This window comes from Geotrypetes seraphini, chromosome 2 (assembly GCF_902459505.1).
Source record: "Geotrypetes seraphini chromosome 2, aGeoSer1.1, whole genome shotgun sequence".
NCBI lineage: Eukaryota > Metazoa > Chordata > Amphibia > Gymnophiona > Dermophiidae > Geotrypetes > Geotrypetes seraphini.
In genome coordinates this window covers 317,831,058-317,853,720 of record NC_047085.1, presented here as the reverse complement: position 1 = coordinate 317,853,720, position 22,663 = coordinate 317,831,058, and the positions used below count along the sequence as shown (strand labels likewise).

Genomic DNA, 22,663 nt, shown 5'->3' with positions numbered 1-22,663 from the left:
TCACTTCAATTTTGATAAATCCTATCTAATCACTAGTATATCTACTAAACTCCCTTGAGTAAAAGCCAACTTAAGATCAATTTTGACCATTTTTAGTCGCAAAATAGCCTTCGACTTATACACAGGATCGACTTATAGATGACTATAATCAGTGTCTCGCAAACTTTCCAGCCGGTGGCACACTAAATCCAGCTGGCCAGAAGGCACCCGGAAGTGCACAGACATTTGATGTCATTCATGTACAGAGGAAAAAAGCAAATAATGTCATGTATATGAAAGTGTGTCTTATTACATTATTGATTTTTCACAAATCCGAGTATTCTGTGCTATATATTCATATACAGAGGCCCATCTAGCCACGACCCGCTTCAGTGGAGGGATCCGGGAGGTGCGGGGAGAGGAGAGTCAACTGCGCTGGCTGACTTCCTACAGGACGTGCCTCTTGCCATGAGAGGCACATCCTGTAGGCAGTCAGCTAGCATGGATGACTCTCCTCCTCACCAATGTGTTGCGACACCTCTGAAATCTCAGGAGGCATACCGTTTTCAATACACTGCTATATATGGTTGAATTTCAAAACAATAGCTAACTATATTACTGAATTTACATATTGCATAGCTATATATTTTTTCACTTAGGAAAAACCTTCTAATAAATGGAAGTATTTAGCATGATTAATATTGGCCTGCACAAATTTGGATTTTACACAGCAAATGTCTGGGTCATCTTCTGAACATTAGCTGGTCAACTTATCACCAGCATTAGGCAAATACTATGGGCTCCTTTTACTAAGGTGCGCTAGCGCTTAGCGTGCACTAATCTTTAGCGTGTGTTAAAAATGCTAGTGCACCTTAGTAAAAGGAGCCCTATATATTAGAACATTTCATAAAAATGTTCACACCGAGCAGCAAAACAAAACAAAGGCTATAATACTCTGGGCCACTCCACAAACTTGAAGAGAATTTTATCTGGTCTGCATTAATATTTTGTTTCAGGAGCTAGAGAGAAAGAGTATTTCTTTAGTACCTCTACAACCATTTCAAAATTACTCTTGCAGTCTTCAGACTCTGTCAGTTGTCCATCTTCAAGAGACTCTTCAGTATGTCCTCCTATAGACCCAAGTGGAGAGTTTTGTCTTTTCATCTGATTACCTGAAAGAAAATAAAAAAAAATATAAAATAAAAACTATTTAAATCCCTCTTCAAAATAATAATTCAGTGCAGTCATTTAAAAGAATGGTGCCTTGATAACTGGTAAAGGAGAGAAGAAAATATCCCAGTTCATAAAGTTGTGGATTCTATTCTTGGACTCATTAACACTGAGGAACCTGTTATTTAATAACTTATTAAGCTAAACAGACTTAATATTTGTATTTTTGATACACAAGAAGTTAAGAGTTGCCATACTGGGACAGCCCAAAAGTCCATCAAGCCCAGTATCCTGTTTCCAACTGTGGCCAATCCAGGTAACGAGTATCTGGCAAAATCACAGAACAATAAAACATATTTTATGTTGCTTATTCTAGAAATAAGCATTGGATTTTCCCAAGTCCATCTTAATAATGGCTTAAGGACTTTTCATTTAGAAAGTGTCCAAACTGGGTTTTGTTTTTTTTAAAAACCCTGTTAAGCTAACTGCTTTCATCACATTCTCTGGTAATGAATTCCAGAGTTTAATTACATGTTGGGTGAAGAATATTTTCTCTAGTTTATTTTAAATTTACTACTTGTGGACACCAAACATTAATTCTACAGACTTTGAGGTAGGATATCATATTATATTTATCATGTTTTTAATTTATCACATTTATATATACCCTATGCCCTAAGATTGGGAATATCTGGTCTTCTAATTTCTCAAATAGATTTATACAGTTTAATACATGCTTACTCCAAATATATTAGTAGGGCTACTGCTGCCTAACTTTCGGAATCTGGGCCAAAGTACTATAGGTTACTGTAGTACTTTCTGTGTCTAAGTGCTTTAAAATGTGCCCCTAAATGCTTTTATAGTGATTTGTAGACTCCAGATGTAGGTGTCCCTCCTGAAACACTGCTGTGTTGGGTCTTTCTCCAACAGTTACATTTTAGCATTGCATATTTAAATAAACTGAATTATTTTTATACCTTGGTTCATTTATTTGACCTGATTTCCTCTTGCTGCATACCTTTGGTAAAACCATGTTGCCTTGGATGCATTACTTTTCCAATCACTGACAGAAGCACAGGTAATTGGTGGGGGGGGGGGGGGGGGGGAGACGACAAAAGATTGGTCATCAGGTGGGTACTTGAATATAAACCAAAATACCTATTTTGGGGCCATTTTTTGGCCCAAAATCTTGGTTTATATTTCAGTTTATATTCCAATCTGATGAAGAATCAGCTTCGAAAGCTAATCAAACAATGCACTAAAAGTTAGTCCAATAGAAAGCTATTACCGTCATTCTTTTTGTTTTATTTCTTTTAATTCTATATATCATCTTAAACAGTGTTCTAACACGACTACCATACCATTTCACTCATGTATATCTCGATTTATATTTGAGTATATACAGTACTTTTATTTAGTTATGTAAAGATCAGTAGACATTTTTATAGTTCTTTTCAGCTTGGACCACTGTTTTTCCACATCTCATATGCCTTCCCAACCCATCAGCTTTTTCTTTAGGTACTCCTCCATTTTACTAGTCAGCATGTTTGAAATCCAGAACTTTTGAGTTTTGTGTGGCCGCACTCCACTTTAGCTGTTATACCAAACTAAACTGTTTGATGATCCCTCTTGTCCAGGAGGGTACCTACTTGGATGTTAAGACACATTTTCCCCATTTCTAAGTATCAGATCTAGCATCACTCCTTGCCTTGTGGGTTTCTTCATCAGTTGTCTCAGCAAAGCACTTTGAAAGCCATCCACAATCTCTCTACTTCTTTCCAAATCCGCAGATGTGAGAACGTTACTGGCTGTTCATGAAATATACCTAGTAGAGGTAAACACCCTGATTTTCTCGGGGGACTAACAGACAGGACTTCCTAGCTACAGCATGCCTTCTATAGAAACAAAGGAAAATAATTATCACACAAATGCTGCAACTGAGAAAGCAGCCTAGAAATGAGGAAAATGGGTCTAGGTGAAATGGAGTTGAATTCTCAGCCCCAGAGAACTGACTGGTCAAACACTACTGTTGTTCTGGAAGTCTGTCTCTCAGAAATATGAATAGATATTCACGTTGCAGCTGTGCAAATTTCTTCCATGGAGGCTGACCTGAAGTGGGGTACTGATGCAGCCATAGCTTGCCTATTATAAGCCTTGAAATGACCATCAAGAGTTGAATATGCTTGAGAATAAGCAAAGGAAATGCCTTCTTCTTGTCAGAGTGTGTTTGGTAATGTCAGTTCCTGATTTTTTTATGTTTAACATAAAAAAAAAGTTGGGTGGGTTTTCTTAGGCTTTAGTCCACTCCAAGGAGAAGGCCAAGTCTTGTTAGGAATCCAATATGTGCATTTCATTTTCATCTTCGTATGAGTAAGGCTAAGAGAAAAAAACTTGGCAGGACAATGATATAGGTGAATTCTGATACTATCCTTAGGAAAGAACCATGGATGGGTGTGCAGAACCCACCCTATTTTTAAAGAATTTTGCATATAGTATATTAATCACTAGAGAATGGAGCTCACTAATTGTGTGTGCCAAAGTGACTGCCACAGAAACATTTGCACTTCTAGGTCAGGTACTTTGAATCACAGGGTTCTAATAGCTCTAGTAGTATTCAAATCCAAGCTAAAAGGGAGCACGGCTGTTTCCTGCATGCAGGCACCCTGCTGGTCATCTCTGCCTGGCAGTGGAGGGGCTTTTCCAGTGGCTACATCTCGCACTGCTCCTGCTTGGCCATTGGGAGAGCGGCTGTTTCCTGCATATAGGCGCCCTGCTGGTCATCTCTGCCTGGCGGTGGGTTTTTTTTTTTCCAGCGGCTACATCTCACATCCGTTCCAGCTTATCCATTGAGAGCGCGGCTGTTTTCTGCATGCAGGCACCCTGCTGGTCTTCTGTACCTGGCGTTGGAGGGGCTTTTCCAGCAGCTACATCTCACATCTGCTCCTGCTTGGCCATTGGAAGCGCGGCTGTTTTCTGCATGGAGGCACCCTGCTGGTTTTCTGTGCCTGGCGTTGGAGGGGCTTTTCCAGCAGCTACATCTCACATCCGCTCTGCAGAACATGGTCATATGCCTGTGTCCGAAGGGGCACACACCTTAGGAGCACCTTCAGAGCAACTTGGGAGCATCGAGCATCTGGTTCTGCCCCGTTTTTTGGTTAGGGAAGAGGAAAGGAGTAAAAGGGAAACCTGGACTGAGCGAGAGCAAAGGTCCAATGGACAAATTTCTGATACCGACAACTCCATCTTTACCAGTATGTTCTACTAACTTCCCAGAGCCTTCTCTATCTTTAGGGGGACCTACCCCACCCCCACAACCCATAGTTTGAAGACTTGAACTTTCAAAGTTAGAAGAAAGTTTTTCCTCTGAGGAATTATCTAAAGCTCAAGATTTAGAGATTGTGTAGTCTTCTCAGACCAGAGATTCAATTTTCTTCCGGTCCCCCAACCAATTGTCTTCTCTCATCTCACTCCGGAGAACCCATTACTAGATAGTAAAGAGATATCCTTGAAAGATATAATGAAATCTATTTTGAAAATGGATAAGATGTTGCAAGATAATTTTCAGAGTTTCAGCAAGTATACTGAAATAACTTCAGTAAAACTTGCTGAACAGGATACTAATTGAAAACTTTAGAAAAATCATTGGAGAAGTGTGAAATTCAAATTAAGGTATGCCAGTCAGCGCAGGTATCAGTAATCTATATATTTAAATTTGGATGTATCTCTGTGTGTGTGTATATGTGTGCATGTTGCAGCATAACTCTGAAAAGCATGGAGAGATTTCAACCAAACTTGGTATACATATCACTTACTATCTGGGAAAAAATACTGTGGGGGTGGGAAAGGGATGACATGTGCGACATGTGTTTTACATAGATGGAGCTGCTTTGACCAACTGTGTGAAGCTTGGGGAATGATGTCACACAGTCATTCAACAGCATATAAGGATGTGCAGCTGTGCTGTGGTGTGGTGAAGCCTAAACAGAAAGTGAAAACTGAAAATTTGTGTGATGTTAATCATCAAGTGAATGTAAACCGAAACCCAAGGGAATTTGAAAGTAAACGTAATTGTCAAATACTTCCCATTTTACCAGGCGTAAAGCACAGTTACTTACAGTAACAGGTATCCAGGGACAGCAGGCAGCTATTCTCACATATGGGCGACGTCATCAACGGAGACTCTAGAAGAATGCCTTCCCGCCCAGCACAGGGCGCGTCTCCTCAGTTCAGATAGCTAGCAGAGAAGCCAACCAGGGGAGGTGGGTGGGTTGTGAGAATAGCTGCCTGCTGTCCCTGGATAACACCTGTTACGGTAAGTAACTGTGCTTTATCCCAGGACAAGCAGGCAGGTATTCTCACATATGGGTGACCTCCAAGCTAACCAGAATGGGATGGTGGCAGTGTTGGCAATTTAGGAGAATAAATTTTGTAATACTGTTTGAGCAAACTGTCCATCCCGTCTGGAGAAAGTATCCAGACAAGAAGTGAAGGTATGAACTGAGGACCAAGTAGCAGCTCTACAAATTTCCTCAATAGGTGTAGATCTGAGGAAAGCTACTGAAGCTGCCATTGCTCTGACTTTATGGGCTGTGACTTTACTGTGAAGGTGTAATCCAGCCTGGGCATAGCAGAATGAGATACAAGCCGCCATCCAGTTGGAGATGGTATGCTTAGAAATAGGATGGCCCAACTTATTTGGATCGAAGGAAACAAAAAGTTGAGAAGCAGTTCTGTGTGGTTTGGTGCGTTCCAAGTAGAAGGCCAAAGCACGTTTACAGTCCAGAGTATGAAGAGCTGATTCTCCAGGACGAGAATGAGGCTTTGGAAAAAACACTGGAAGTACGATGGATTGGTTGAGATGAAATTCTGAGACCACTTTAGGTAGGAATTTCGGATGAGTACGAAGAACAACTTTGTCATGATGGAACACCGTGAATGGTGGGTCAGTAACTAAAGCTTGAGAAACACCACCTTCCAAGTGAGATACTTCAGATGAGCCTTATCAAATGGAGGCTTCATGAGTTGAATAAGGGCAACATTGAGGTCCCAAACCACAGGAGGGGGTTTGAGAGGAGGATTGACATTGAAAAGTCCTTTCATGAATCTGGAAACCACCGGATGAGCAGAGAGGGGTTTTCCTTCAATAGGCTGATGGAAAGCCGCAATTGCACTGAGATGGACTCGTATAGATGTAGACTTGAGGCCAGAATTGGATAAGTGCAAAAGATAGTCCAAAACAGAAGATAAGGAGGAATGCTGAGGCTCCTTATGATGAGAAAAACACCATGTAGAAAATCTAGTCCATTTTTGGTGATAGCATTGTCTAGTTGTAAGCTTTCTAGAAGCTTCTAAAACGTCTCTTACAGATTGAGAAAATTGAAGAGGGGTTATGTTGAGAGGTACCAGGCTGTCAGGTGTAGAGACTGCAGGTTGGCATGAAGCAGAAATCCTTGACTCTGTGTGAGCAGAGAAGGAAAAACTGGTAGAAGGTATGGCTCCCTGCTGCTGAGTTGAAGTAGAAGGGAGTAGAAGGGAGTACCAGGATTGTCTCGGCCACCGAAGAGCGATTAGAATCATGGTGACATGATCGTTCTTCAATTTGATGAGAGTCTTGAGAATAAGAGGGAATGGAGGAAATGCGTAGAGGAAAAGATTCGTCCATTCCAGAAGAAAAGCATCTGCCTCAAGGCGGTGAGGAGAGTATAACCTGGAGCAGAACTGAGGTAGTTTGTAGTTGTGGGGAGCTGCAAAGAGATCTATCTGTGGCGTTCCCCACTGTGAAAAAATGTGACGAAGAGGCAAGGAATGGAATCCATTCGTGAGGTTGCAGTAGACGACTCAAGTTGTCCGCTAAGCAATTTTTTGCCCCTTGAATGTAGGCAGCATTGAGGAAGGTGTTGTGGCGGATTGCTCAGTCCCAAAACTCCAGAACTTCTTGTCAAAGGGAGGCAGACCCTGTCCCTCCCTGTTTGTTGACATAATACATGGCGACTTGGTTGTCCATCCGAATGAGGACTATGTGTCGTGAAGTAGATGTTGAAAAGCATGGAGAGCTTTGAGGATCGCTCTGAGTTCCAACTGATTGATATGATATTGATTGATATGACTGATTGATATTGAACTGACGATCCGTACTGGTCCAGAGGCCTTGAGTACGGAGACCGTCGAGATGAGCGCCCCAAGCGTAGGTCGAAGAGTCTGTCGTGAGGACCTTCTGATGAGGGGGCATTTGAAAAAGCAAGCCTCTGGAAAGATTGGAAGAGAGCGTCCACCAACGGAGAGACTTCTTCAAAGAAGGAGTGACTGAAATGTGTCGAGAAGGAGGATCACAAACTTGCGTCCGTTGAGATGCCAGGGTCCACTAAGGAATTCTGAGGTGAAGTCTGGCAAAAGGAGTAACGTGACTGTAGAGGCCATGTGACCCAGAAGTACCATCATGTGTCTCGCTGAGATGGAAGAGCGGAAAGACACTGTATGACAGAGTTGAGGAAGAGCTTCCAGATGTTGTGGAACGAATGCTCTGAGTTGGACAGTGTCCAGAACAGCTCCAATGAATTGTAGATTCTGTGAGGGCTGAAGTTGAGATTTGGGAAAGTTGATTTCAAATCCCAAACTTTGTAGGAACCAGATAGTCTGTTGGGTCGCTACAATAACCCCTTGAGAGGTGGAATCTTTGATGAGCCAGTCGTCGAGGTAGGGAAATACCTGAAGACCATGGTTTCAGAGAACTGCCGCTACCTCTACCAGGCACTTGGTGAACACTGCTCCCTGCAAAGAGTGTGTAAGTTCAGACTGGGGCAAAGGAAGCAGCTCGACCTCGCGGGAGTCTGCTGAATGCCCAGGCTGGATAAGAGGAAGTAATTTGGGCCCCATGTTAATAAGGAACTGAATAAACTGCTTCTCTAACATGGTCTGGAAAGAAGCCGGCAAGGATGAATCCGCATTTGAAACCAGACCATCTGTTTTGGCTGGAGGTTCCTTCAAGATAGTGTGAGCGTGCTTCGACTTGGGAGTCTCAGACACTTTAATCACCACCGGCGGAACTGACTGCTAAGCTATCTGACCTGAGGAAACAGGGGAAGATTCAGCAGATGACGTCGAAGCAAGAGCCGCTGCAAACGACGAAGGTCTGATGAGGCTCGAGGTGGAAGCAGTAGGCACAGAAGGAGCCTCGGTGTGAGTCGAGGCCGAAGACGCCTTCGAAGTTGAGGGATCTGTAGAAGACTCCATCTCAAAGAGCTTGTCCACCAAAATGCAATGACGCTTAAAAGCATGAGGCTGAAGTGTTTGGCAAGGCAGGCATGACCTAGGATGATGTTTCGACCAAAGGCACTTGAGGCAGCGTTCGTGAGGGTCTGAAAGAGAGATCGCACGCTGACACTTGCTACACTTCTTGAAGCCCGTAGCAGGCCGGGACATAGAAGGAAAAATAGCTGCCGCAAAATCAAAGCTCTCAGGCTGCGGCCAAGCGGTCTGTTCCGGAAAACGAACGGAAGAAGAAAAAAAATTTTTTTTTAAAATTAAAATAAAAGAAATAAAGTAAAACAGCGATTTGTGAGGAAAAAAACCACAAACCACGGTTGAGAGAAGGCACAAAGGAATGAAGTTAAACGCAGAGAGTCAAAGACGGACTTCTCGGCTCCGCAGAAAACTGAGAACTGAGGAGACGCGCCCTGTGCTGGGCGGGAAGGCACTCGCGCATGCGCGGTGCGGGCGACTCAAAACTTCAAGGTTCTTCAAACAAGTCTGCTTGTGAGGCATCCGGGCTCCATTGATGACGTCACCCATATGTGAGAATACCTGCCTGCTTGTCCTGGGATAATCACTAAATACAAGACTATCGATATCGGAAGATTGGAATAAATAAATATCCGGGCAACGCCGGGTGATCAGTTGGTTAAAGATAATTTAATGATACATTCTAAACTGGAAACCTTTGAAAATATTTCTAGGGCATCTAACTTAAGAATATTGAATTCTCCTTTTACTCATTTTCTCTCTCTGAAGGATGTTTTACAGTTGCAGATAGATGAGAAGGAAATTTCTAATGTTTATTATTTGCCATCTGGTGCTAGAGAAGAAAGACAAGAGGGAGATGTTGATGTTATTAATACTCCTGATAGTCTAGACTAGATCTTACTAATTTTCTAGAAAATACTCAGGAACCAATATTAAAGAGACCTACTCTATTAGTAACAATGTTATCCATGGAAAAGAAAAGGATAATTATGAAAACGTATTTTCTTAAAAAGACAATTTTGTTCTATGGACAAACAGTTTCTATCTTCCCAGATGTATCCAGGCAAACCCAAGTTGGACGTAAGGCCTTCCTCCAGCTGAAGCCTAAAGTTACAGCTGAAGGGCGCAGATTCTTCTTAAAATTTCCTTGCAAATGCCTAGTCACCTGAGAAACAAACTCATATGGTTTTTTTTTAACCATTACATTTAGAAACTTTTCTCTCTGATAAAACTGTAAATTTAAATTGATGATTTAAAGATAAACTTCTTTATTCTGTGGGTTTAAATATAATTTTCCTGTAACGCATGAGAATCAACTAGTTCCCCATAATGTGGGCTTGATATTATATTTTATCTTTCTGGATGATGATTGTATTTTGTTTTCTTGTGATTTCTAAATATTTTATTATATGAAGAAATCTTAATAAAAATAAAATGTAAACCCCCCCAAAACAAATCCAAGCTAAAAACCCACTTTTTCAAGGCTGTTTTCAACTCCTAATTTCCACTCACTGTAATATACCTATGTCCATCCTACCCTTCTTCTCCACAAGAAACACCCCAACCCCTATATGTCATGTCTGTCTAAATTAGATTATAAGCTCTTCTGAGCAGGCACCATTAAATATACAGCTCTGCATACTTCTTTCAGAGTTATGGAAAAATCAGGTTCTTACTTCGTTAATCTTCTTTCTAGTAGACAAACATTCTATTTCTGAACCTGTGGGTAGTCAACCTTTTCTCACAAGAACTCTTTTAGGGATCTTCATTTGCATTCTTTTTCTCCTCCTCCATTCCATCTGGGCTGTCCTTCAACTCCTCAGTTACAAAGCAGACAGTCAACCCTGGAGAGGAAACTGAAGAAAGAGGGGTACGGGGATATGTACTGGGACCAGTGCTATTTAACTTATTTATAAATGATCTGGAAATTGGAACGAGGAGTGAGGTGATTAAATTTGCAGAAGACACTAAACTGTTCAAAGTTGTTAAAATGTATGCAGATTCTAAAAAATTCCAGGCAGACCTTAGGAAATTGGAAGACTGGGCGTCCAAGCGGCAGATAAAATTTAACATGGACAAATGCAAAGTGATGCACATGGGGAAGAATATCCCAAACCACAGTTACTGAATGCTAAGGTCCACCTTGGGGGTTAGCACTCAAGATAAAGAACTGGGTGTCACTGTAGACCACAGGTGTCAAAGTCGGTCCTCGAGGGCCGGAATCCAGTCGGGTTTTCAGGATTTCCCCAATGAATATGCATGAGATCTATGTGCATGCACTGCTTTCAATGCATATTCATTGGGGAAATCCTGAAAACCCGAATGGATTACGGCCCTCGAGGAGGGACTTTGACACCCCTGCTGTAGACAATACGATGAAACCTTCCGCCCAATGTGCGGTGGTGGCATAAAGCAAACAAGATGCTAGGAATTATTAAAAATGGGATGCTTAACAAGACTAAGAATGTTATAGTGCCTCTGTATCGATCCATGGTAGGGCCTCACCTAGAGTATTACGTTCAATTCTGGTCTCCTTATCTTAAGAAAGATATAGCAGCGCTAAAAAAGGTTCAAATAAGAGTGACTAAGATGATACATGGGATAGAACTCCTCTTGTATGAGGAAAGACTAAAAAGGTTAGGGCACTTTAGCTTGGAAAAGAGATGGCTGAGGGAAGATATGATTGACGTCTACAAAATCCTGAGAGGAAAAGAGCGGGTACAAGCGGATCGATTTTTCACTCCGTCAAAAATTACAAGGACTAGGGGGACACTCGAAGTTACAGGGAAATACTTTAAAAACCAATAGGGGGAAATATTTTTCACTCAGAGAATAGTTAAGCTCTGGAATGCATTTCCAGAGCTTGTGGTAAGAGTGGATAATGTAGCTGGTTTTAGGAAAGGTTTGAACAATTTTCTGGAGGAAAAGATTAATTTACGGTTTGAGGAAATGTGACCACGTGACACCTTATTACCTTGAGTTGCATTAGCTTCCCCTTTGAGGCCCGGGTGATCTTTAAATTGGGATGTTTATATTATAAAGTCGCCTACGAGGAAAAAACAGCCAAGGAGGCAAAAAACTTCAAGCCGTTCTTTTGATATATTAAGGGGAAACAACCCACGAAGGAAGCGGTGGGGCCATTGGATGACCATGGAATAAAGGGAGTGCTAAAGGAGGACAAAGCCATCGCTGACAAACTGAACACATTTTTTGCGTCTGTATTTACCGAAGAGGATAAACGCAGGAAACGAAGATAGGAAACTGACAGGATTGCCGGTCAGTCTAGAAGAGGTATGCAAGCAGATTGATAGTCTTAAAAACGATAAATCCCCGGGACTGGATGGCATCCATCTGAAGGTAATCAAGGAACTGAAAGGGGTTCTAGCTGAACTGCTTCAACTAATAGCCAATCTGTCGATCAAATCAGGAAGGATTCCTGAAGACTGGAAAATGTCGAATGTTACACCGATCTTCAAGAAAGGTTAGAAGGGAGATCCGGGAAACTACAGACTGGTGAGTCTGACCTTGGTACTGGGAAAGATAGTAGAGGCGCTGATAAAGGACTGCATCATTGATCACCTTGACAGACACAATCTGATGAGGACCAGCCAGCACGGCTTCAGCGAAGGAAGATCTTGCTTGACGAACTTACTGCACTTCTTCGAGGGAGTAAACAGAAAGATAGACAAGAGTGACCCAGTTGACATTGTATATCTGGATTTTCGGAAGGTGTTCCACAAGGTCCCGCATGAACGACTACTTCGAAAAACTGCAAGCCATGGTATCGAGGGTGAAATACTCACATGGATTAAAAACTGGTTGTCAGATAGGAAACAGAGAGTAGGGGTAAATGGACAATACTCGGACTGGAAAAGCATCACGAGTGGAGTGCTGCAGGGTTCGGTGCTTGAACTTATGCTCTTCAACATATTTTTAAACAACCTGAAAATTGGTACAATAAGCGAGGTGATTAAATTTGCAGAGGATATGAAGTTATTCAGAGTAGTGAAGACACAGAAGGATTGCAAAGACATTCAATGTGACATAAACAAGCTCGAGAAATGGGCTGCGACATGGCAAATGAGGTTTAACATGCATAAGTGTAAGGTGATGCATGTCGGTAACAAAAATCTTGTACATGAATACAGGATGTCTGGTGCAGTACTCGGAGAGACCCCCCGGGAAAGAGACTGGTCGACAAGTCAATGAAGCCGTCCACGCAATGTGCGGCGGTAGCAAAAAAGGGCTAACAGAATGCTAGGAATGATTAAGAAGGGGATCACAAACAGATCGGAGAAGGTTATCATGCCACTGTACCGGGCCATGGTACGCCCCCACCTGGAATACTGCGTCCAGCCATACATGAAGGACACAGTGCTACTCGAAAGGGTCCAGAGAAGAGTGACTAAAATGGTTCAGGGGCTGGAGGAGTTGCCGTACAGTGATAGATTAGAGAAACTGGGCCTCTTCTCCCTTGAAAAGAGGAGACTGAAAGGGACATGATCGAAACAGGTTCCGCTGTTATAGCTGAGAAGGTAAGGAATAAGAGGTTAGCTTCCATAAACTACAAAAAAACGCAGAAAGAGGAAGACAGGCAAAAATATCTGGAAAGGTTAAGAGACGTAGGTCTCGTAGTCAGGAAAGCAAAGATGCAAATGGAAGAAAAAATAGCTGACACGATAAAATGGGAAGACAAGACATTTTTTTAGATATATTAGTGATAGGAAGAAGTGCAAAAGTGGCATTGTGAGACTCAAAGGTAAAGGGGAGGAATATGTAGAAGCTGAAAAAGAAAAGGCCGAATTGCTTAATAGATATTTCTGTTCTGTTTTCACAGCTGAAGTGCCAGGAGCGGGACCACAGAAGCCTTCTGGACACAAGCACGTGGGGAGCTGAGAGCAGAGAGGATCGGAGGATCAGAGGTGCTGTGTGTGTGTGCTTGAGTCCAGGTGCAGGGCAGGAGAAGCGCAGGGGAGTCGGAGGAGGCGGTACAAGGGGGCGGAGAGGAGCGGAGAAGTCAGGAGAAGCGGCAAAGGGAGCGGACAGAGGCGGGTGGTAGCTCCGCCCACCCCCGACGTCACAGCCGAGATCCCCCATAAAAGGGGGCGAGCAGGCAGAGGGTCCACATCGCAGAACCAGCCTTCTGGACACAAGCACGTGGGGAGCTGAGAGCAGAGAGGATCGGAGGATCAGAGGTGCTGTGTGTGTGTGCTTGAGTCCAGGTGCAGGGCAGGAGAAGCGCAGGGGAGTCGGAGGAGGCGGTACAAGGGGGCGGAGAGGAGCGGAGAAGTCAGGAGAAGCGGCAAAGGGAGCGGACAGAGGCGGGTGGTAGCTCCGCCCACCCCCGACGTCACAGCCGAGATCCCCCATAAAAGGGGGCGAGCAGGCAGAGGGTCCACATCGCAGAACCAGCCTTCTGGACACAAGCACGTGGGGAGCTGAGAGCAGAGAGGATCGGAGGATCAGAGGTGCTGTGTGTGTGTGCTTGAGTCCAGGTGCAGGGCAGGAGAAGCGCAGGGGAGTCGGAGGAGGCGGTACAAGGGGGCGGAGAGGAGCGGAGAAGTCAGGAGAAGCGGCAAAGGGAGCGGACAGAGGCGGGTGGTAGCTCCGCCCACCCCCGACGTCACAGCCGAGATCCCCCATAAAAGGGGGCGAGCTAACGGCGCGCAGCCGTTCGGCGTGCGGCGAAGGCGAGCGGCAAAGGCGCTCGCCTTAGCGAGAGCGCCTTTGCGAAGGGCCTCGAGAAGGACCTCTAGGAGGGGCTCCAGAAAACTGTCAACGTAGGATCCGAATACACAACAAGGCAGAGTACAATCACCTTCACTGATAACTAGCTAATTAACCTTTAACCCAGCTTTTAAGCTATCCCAGCCCCTCTATAACCTTCTATCACTAACTTTCTTAAACTTGCTGCTTTCTATCACTAACGTTCTTAAACTTTCTTAAACTTGCTGCTTAATTTCTAATTTCTTCTTACCAGCAGTCACCCTATCCTCAAACTTGCAAACTAATAAACAGGCAGTATAACTAACAATTAGCTGACACCCTTCATCCTTCTAACCTTCAACTGTCTGACAACTAACGAATACCCGATTAAATAACTTACAAATATCTTAAAAAAAAAAAAAAAAAAAAAATGGCAGGTAGAACCAGAAGCAACAGGACTACAATCAAGGTAGGTGGTCCAGTCACCAAAGGGATCGAGGGGGTGGCCACGGAAACAGAGGGAGAGCTGGGACAGAGCACAGAGGTATCTGTACAGACCGAGGCCATCCCCACAAAAATGGCTACAGTTTCTACGCAGACAGAAACGACGGATCAACTAGAGAACAGCCTTTTACAAGAACTGAATAGCTTGAGAGAGGAGGTCATGCGCTTAAGAAGTATCCGGGATGACGAGGCCTACATCGATGATGTCATCCAGGAACTGTCCCAGATCACCGTACAGGAACCTGGCAGGACCATCCTTGGGACGCCCAAAACCACCATTCCTGCTTCATTGGGACCAACAATTGGAATTCAGGAGGAGGCTGACGACGCTGACTCCTGGCAGCTGGTAACCTCCTCCACAGGCAAACACAAAAAACCTTCCTCATATATTGTCTCTTTTTCTCACACACAGGGTAGTTCTACATCAACCCCGCAAATCCCATTGAGGAACAGATTCCAGCTGCTTCAGGGAAGACCTGACAATGAGGAACAGGAAGATATCCAGCAGGAGGTTCCGGTCCCAGAGACATCAGTACGGTCCTCCCCTAAGAAGCGTAGAGTGGTGGTAATTGGGGATTCAATGCTGAGGGGCACGGAGGGCCCAATCTGCAGACCAGATATTCAATCGAGAGAGGTTTGCTGTTTGCCAGGAGCCAGGATCCGGGATGTAACCGCCTGCTTGGACAGTCTCCTCAAGCCCCAGGACCACTTCCCCATGCTTCTTATCCATGTCGGAACCAACGATACCGCCAGGAGCACCCCGGAGAGGATACCTGAGGACTTTGGTGCCCTGGGTGAGAAGCTGAGGAGGTTGGATGCACAGGTTGTGTTCTCCTCGATCCTTCCAGTAAGGGGCAAGGGAAGAGCCAGAGAGAATCGGATCCAGAAGGCAAACGACTGGCTGCAAGGATGGTGCAAGGAGATGAACTTCGGGTTCCTGAACCACGGAGAGGCACTACAAGGACTACAGGGACCAGATGGGTTGCACCTGTCCAGCAGAGGGAAGAACGTCTTTGGACACCGATTAGCCCGCCTACTCCATAGGGCTTTAAACTAGGTAAGTTGGGGGAGGGTACGGGCACTAATAACCTATCTAATGAAGTAAGCTGCAAATACCATTCAGGATCTGAGGTATATACACATAGCAATCATGGATCTGGGGGGGGTGCTCACATTTCCGTGTTCGGGGGGGATACTGACATTTCCGAGTCCGGAGTAAGTTCACACTGTGTTTCAGGGTCTAAGGAGAATACACACATTGCAAACAATACCAAAGGAGCCGATGGAGCTCAATCGGGAATATCACTAGATAGCCATAACAAACCTAGGACTTGGAAGGCTATGTACGTCAATGCCCACAGTTTGGGCAACAAGATTCTGGAATTGGAGACGGAAATGAGGGGCGCCGACCTAGATGTGGTGGCGATATCCGAAACCTGGCTTACAGACTCTCACAGGTGGGACATGGTCATACCGGGTTACAATTTGTTCCGCCGAGACAGGGAGGGCAAAATGGGAGGAGGGGTAGCACTATATGCCAAAGATGACATCAAAGTTACCAGAATCACAGATGTTAGGTACACAGGGGAATCCCTTTGGGTAAATTTGGCCAGGGGAAAGGACAAATGCCTGTACCTTGGCATAGTATACAGACCTCCAAGGCAACAGGAAGACCTTGATATGGAATTAATCGAGGACATAGAGAATATCACCTTGCGTGGGGACACAGTATTGATGGGTGACTTCAATATGCCTGACGTGAATTGGAACACACTTTCCTCTGCGACCGGCAGCAGCAGAAGGCTATTAAACTCTATAAAGGGAGCAAGACTCAAGCAAATGGTTTTGGAGCCAACTAGGGATCAAGCGATTCTAGACCTAATACTTACCAACGGAGAAAGTGTCACAGATGTCTCTGTGGGAGACACGCTGTCATCCAGTGACCACAACATGGTATGGTTTAACCTCAGAAAAGGTTTCACCAAATCCAACACATTAACTAAGGTCCTCAGCTTCAAGGACACCAACTTCGAGGACATGGGGGAATTCATCCATCAGTCGCTGCAAAACCAAGCAGAGACTGATAATGTAGAGGAATTGTGGTCAACACTGAAAGCTACCATACACGAAGCAACAAACCGATTTATTAAATCTGTAAGTAAACGACGAAGAAAAAACAAACCACAGTGGTTCTCTACGGAGGTCTCCAACCTCATAAAAGAGAAGAAAAGAGCATTCATCTCCTTTAAACATTCAGGGAAGCAGGGCTCCAGGGAAGACTATCTGGCCAAGTCAAGAACCGTCAAAACAGCAGTCAGAGAGGCCAAATTGCAGGCGGAGGAGAATCTAGCAAAGAATATCAAAAAGGGCGATAAAGCATTCTTTAGGTATATTAGTGATAGAAACAGGAACACAGGAGGGATAGTACGCCTTAGGAAACCGGACGGGAACTATGTAGAATCAGACTCCGAGAAGGCTAAACTGTTAAATGAATACTTTTGCTCAGTTTTCACCCGTGAGACGCAGGGATCCGGCCCTCAGCTACCAACAGGGGATAGCTCGATAGACCCGTTTTGCAGCTTCGAGTTTACGCCCAGTAGTGTTTACAGTGAACTATTCAAACTCAAGGTTCACAAAGCTATGGGGCCAGACAACATACACCCCAGAGTACTCAGGGAGTTAAGAGACACCTTGGCGAAACCACTATCAACACTCTTCAATCTCTCCCTCGGCAAAGGAAAAGTCCCGCTAGACTGGAAAACGGCTAATGTCATTCCACTCCACAAAAAAGGAAGCAGGACGGAAGCTACGAACTACAGACCAGTGAGTCTCACATCAATAGTAAGCAAACTAATGGAAACTCTAATCAAGCACCAATTGGATACGGTCCTTAACGAGGGGAATCTGCGAGATCCCCGTCAACATGGGTTTACAAAGGGGAGGTCCTGTCAATCCAACCTGATCAGCTTCTTTGACTGGGTGACGAGGAAGCTGGATATTGGGGAGTCCCTGGACGTCGTGTACTTAGATTTCAGCAAAGCATTCGATAGTGTACCACACCGCAGGTTGTTGAGCAAGATGAGCTCTATAGGTTTGGGAGATACCTTGACTACATGGGTGGGGGACTGGCTGGGGGGTAGACTTCAGAGGGTGGTGGTGAATGGCTCCCCCTCCGAAACGACAGAGGTGATAAGTGGAGTGCCGCAGGGCTCGGTCTTGGGCCCAATCTTGTTCAACATCTTCATAAGGGACTTGGCTGAGGGGCTTCAGGGTAAATTAACGTTATTCGCCGATGATGCCAAATTATGCAATATAGTGGACAAGAACACAACAGGACCTGACAACAAATCCAAGACCGATAGTATGGCACACGACCTCCTCCTACTGGAGAATTGGTCCAGGACCTGGCAACTAAACTTCAATGCCAAAAAATGCAAGGTCATGCACCTTGGCAACAAAAATCCATGTAAGACTTACACTCTTAATGGTGAGATCCTAGAGAGAACTGTAGCGGAACGAGACTTAGGGGTAATCATCAGTGAGGACATGAAGACTGCAACTCAGGTGGAGAAAGCTTCATCTAAAGCCAGACAAATCATGGGTTGCATACGAAGGAGTTTCGTTAGCCGTAAGCCCGAAGTCATAATGCCATTATATAGGTCCATGGTGAGACCCCATCTGGAATACTGTGTACAATTCTGGAGACCACATTACCGCAAAGATGTGCTGAGACTTGAATCGGTCCAGCGAATGGCCACACGGATGGTCACGGGGCTCAGGGATCTCCCGTATGAGGAACGGCTGAATAAATTGCAGCTCTACTCCCTAGAGGAACGCAGGGAGAGGGGGGACATGATCGAGACATTCAAGTACCTCACGCGCCGTATCGAGGTGGGGGAGGATATCTTCTTCTTCAAGGAACCCACGTCAACACGAGGGCATCCATGGAAAATCAGGGGAGGGACATTGCATGGCGACACCAGGAAATACTTCTTCACCGAGAGGGTGGTGGATCGATGGAATGGTCTTCCGATGCAGGTGATTGAGGCCAGCAGTGTGCCTGATTTTAAAGCTAAATGGGATCGAAAGGTGGGATCTCTTCGCAAAGGGAGGTAGGGAGGGTCATTGGTGTGGGCAGACTTGATGGGCCTTGGCCCTTATCTGCCGTCACTTTCTATGTTTCTATGTTTCTATGACAAATGTGAATAGGGATGGAGGAGTAATAGACCCTGATCGATTTTCAGAGGGTTCTGTTCGTGAGGAGCTAGCTAAAATAAAGGTAGACAAAGCGATGGGGCCGGATGGTGTACATCTGATGGTGCTGAAGGAACTTAGGGAAGTTCTGGTAGCTCCGCTGACTGACCTTTTCAACAAGTCTCTAGAGTCAGGAGTGGTACCAGAGGACTGGCGAAAGGCAGATGTGGTCCCTCTCCACAAAAGTGGAAGGAAGAAGTAGGGAATTACAGGCCGGTAAGCAAATTAATGGAAACACTTTTAAAACAGAGAATGGTCAAGTTTCTGGAATCCTGTGGATTACAGGACCGGATGCAACATGGATTTACTAGAGGTAGGTCTTGTCAGACAAATCTGATCAATTTCTTTGACTGGGTGACCAGAGAATTGGATAGAGGATGTACGCTAGATGTGGTGTATTTAGATTTTAGCAAAGCCTTTGACAGTGTTCCACACAGACATCTAATAAATAAACTGAGTGCCCTCGGGATGGGTCCCAAAGTGACGGGCTGGGTCAAGAACTGGTTGGTGACAGAGGGTAGTGATCAATGGAGATCGCTCTAAGGAAAAGGATGTTACCAGTGGTGTGCCTCAAGGTTCTGTTCTTGGGCCTGTTCTTTTTAACATTTTTATAAATGATATTGCTGAAGGGTTGTTGGGTAAAATTTGCCTCTTTGCAGATGATACCAAAATCTGCAATAGAGTAGACATGCCAGATTGTGTGAATAACATGAAGAAAGACCTGGTGAAGCTTGAAGAATTTAATGCTAAGAAATGCAAGGTCATGCATTTGGGCTGCAAAAACCTGAGGGAACGGTAAAGATTAAGGAGTGAAGAGGGGGGCGAAGATGGCTGGGAGAACCCAGCAAAAATTCACTCAGCTAAGAAAAAAGAATGATGTGTTATCCCAGAAGTTGGAAGAAATCAGGCTCAGCTTGCTACCGAGACTGCCACGGGGCAGGAGTGCCAGAAACAAATAGAAAAATTAGATTTGGAGCTACAAGCCATTTAGGACAGAAGAGCGGGACTTGGGTGCGTGACAGAAATTAAGTGCCCTGAAGCCAGAAGAGTACGACAGACGAGCGGGACTTGGGTGTGATTGTATGTGATGATCTTAAGGTGTCCAAACAGGTTGAAAAGGTGATGGCAAAAGCTAGAAGGATGCTAGATTGCATAGGGAGAGGTACGGCTAGTAGGAAAAAGGAGATATTGATGCCCCTCTATAAGACTTTGGCGAGACCTCATTTAGACTAGAATATTGTGTAAAATTCTGGAGGCCGCACCTTCAAAAAGATATAAAAAGGATGGAGTTGGTCCAGAGGAAGACTACTAAAATGGTATGTGGTCTTCATCATAAGGTGTATGGGGACAGACTTAAAGATCTCAATCTGTACTGTATACTTTGGAGGAAAGGCGGAAGAGGAGAGATATGATAGATGCATTTAAATACCTACGTAATGTAAATGCGCATGAGTCGAGTCTCTTTAATTTGAAAGGAAACTCTGCAATGAGAGGGCATAGGATGAAGTTTCAAGTTTTTTCTATTTGCTTCTGGCACTCCTGCCCCTTGGCAGTCTCGGTAGCAAGCTGAGCCTGGGTTTCCCCCAACTTCCAGGAAAACACATCATTCTTTTTTCTTAGCTGAGTGAATTCTTGCTGGGTTCCCCCAGCCATCTTCGCCCCTCCTCCTCTCCGAGGTAAATCTCTTGTAACTTTCTTTGGAGCTTGCCATTCAGCTCTTCCAGCCCACTTGCCTCGGCTTTCATTGCCTCACAGTTCTGTACTGCTTCATTTAGCTGCTCCTGCAGTACGGTATACTGCCAGTCTGGCACTGTTGCTGCTAACTCCTGCTGCAGGTGCTTCACTTTGACATTTGCAGCCTCTGCTTTGGCCCGATAGTCATCCTTCTGGACTGATACAAGGCAGACTTGTTCCTTTAATGTTTGGGATAATACCTCATTTCTTGCTCTGAGGTTGCCAATTTCCTCATTCAGTTCTTTCACTATTTTATTCTTAGATACTTACATTTCAATCAGCTGAGTCTGAACAGCTTTGTTGGCTTCTTGAACCTCTTCCGTATTTTCCTTTTGCCTAAACAACTGGTCCTGAACTTCTACCAACTGCCTCTAGAGATTTTTCTTTTCCTTACTTAATTTAGCTACATATTCAACAGCATATAGCAGGTCTTCTAACAGATCTTTATTTTGGTGCTTAGCCTGGTCAAGCTCAGTAGCTAGATATGGTGGTGTGCTTTGGACCCCTTCCAGGTAGTCCTCCTGGAGCTCTGTCTCACTTTCTGGCTAAGATACCATGGCACTTCATCCTTCAGTGGGCTCTAAATCAGAGTTTGACCGGGCTTCTTCTCTTGGATTGTCCGTGAGTCAGTTTGGACCGTCAACTGGTACCCCTCACTAGTCTCTTTTCCCTTCTTGGAGCCTCTTTGTTTCCATTTCACCACTGTCCTGAGTTAAAAACCTGCTTCTCTCTGTTGGCTAGCCCCTTGGTTCTCTACCGGCTTCAGGGCACTTAATTTCTTGTGCTCCTCTGACCCTGCCAGGATTCTGTTGCAAGATCAGCTAGGTTTCTTGCCACTCTTGCTCCCAAATTCCCATTTTGGGTCCTCAGATTCTTGTCTCTCACCAGTATAACCTGGAGTACTGACTTTTAAAAACAGCACTTTCCTGCAGGAATTCCACTGCTTCTATTCCACACTAGATTCACTAAGCAAACCGATCCGTGTATCGATTCGATTACAATCCGTGCATGCAAATGAAGGGAACTGCATGCAAAGTAGGCAGGGACGCAATTCACTAATCAAATTTTGCGATTCGAATGGGCATTCCGCTCATCCTGAAAAGCGACTGCTGAGGACCAGTCGAAAACGTCTTTCTGACTTTCCAGCTCTGCTCTGTCCCGTGTCTCCTGCCTGCTCGTCCCAATCTTGCAGCCAAGATCTCTGCCCTGAAAATGAAACGTGTGGCACCTGTCCCTTTCTGCCCCGATCTTCGAGCCCTGCTTTCTGCCCAGAGCTCCTACTCTCTGCTGTCTTCCCTACAGTGTGAGCCCGTGGGTTTAAAATGGGGCTGCACACCGCAGTGCAGCCCCGTTTTAAACCCACAGGTTCACACTGCAGGAAAGGTGGCAGAGAGCAGGAGAGTCTGGGTTGCAAAATCAAGGCTTGGAAGGGGAGAGCAGGAGGGCGCGTGCAGAAAAGTAAAAAAAAAAACAAAAAACAGCCCCGGCTCGGACGGGCATGCGCAGACCATCTGCATATTTATTTTTTGTGAATTCGTCAGACCTAGGTTAGTGAATCCAGCCCTTAGGCAGTAGTCACAATTGCCAGAATAAACACTTGTTTCCTTTTGGCAGCAAGCTGCATCTTCTCTTGCACAGCCTGTAGTACTGGCTTTATCTAGTAAATCCACTCCAGGATTTCAAACAGTTTCTGTTCCTACAGCAGTTCTTTTCTTTGCAAAACTCAGATAGCTATTCCCAGCTGAAGTGGGGTAATTAAGGCAGCTCTCACTGCTGCAATGCATAGATATGCTGCTGGCTTAGCAGGTGCCAACAGTGGCTTAATTAAGCCTGCACACTGGAGTTGTATACACACAAACTCTATTCAGAAAAAGGAAACAAAGGAAATCAAATGCCTGTTATAAATTCATTCTCTCTCTTCAACTGGAGCTGATCTCCTTAGGCTGTTGCAAAAAAAATAAATAAATAAAACTTTCTGTATTGAGGTCCCCAAACTCTACAGACCCATGGTCAGCTTCTCTGCAGCAGAAGCTAAAACCTCCCACCCCAGCAAGAAACACAATGGGCAGGATTCATT

The 22,663-nt window shown here is 44.7% G+C and overlaps 1 protein-coding gene across 2 annotated transcripts in view; it reads right to left on the bottom strand.

Annotated features, from left to right (window-relative positions):
- The window catches only part of TOPAZ1 (testis and ovary specific PAZ domain containing 1), a 266,987-nt gene that overhangs the window by 195,734 nt on the left and 48,590 nt on the right, over positions 1-22,663 (bottom strand). For both annotated transcript variants that reach the window (XM_033930089.1, XM_033930088.1), the window contains exon 4: positions 1,027-1,151. In XM_033930089.1, the coding sequence (XP_033785980.1) occupies positions 1,027-1,151 (125 nt within the window). The remainder of the gene's footprint in view (positions 1-1,026; positions 1,152-22,663) is intronic.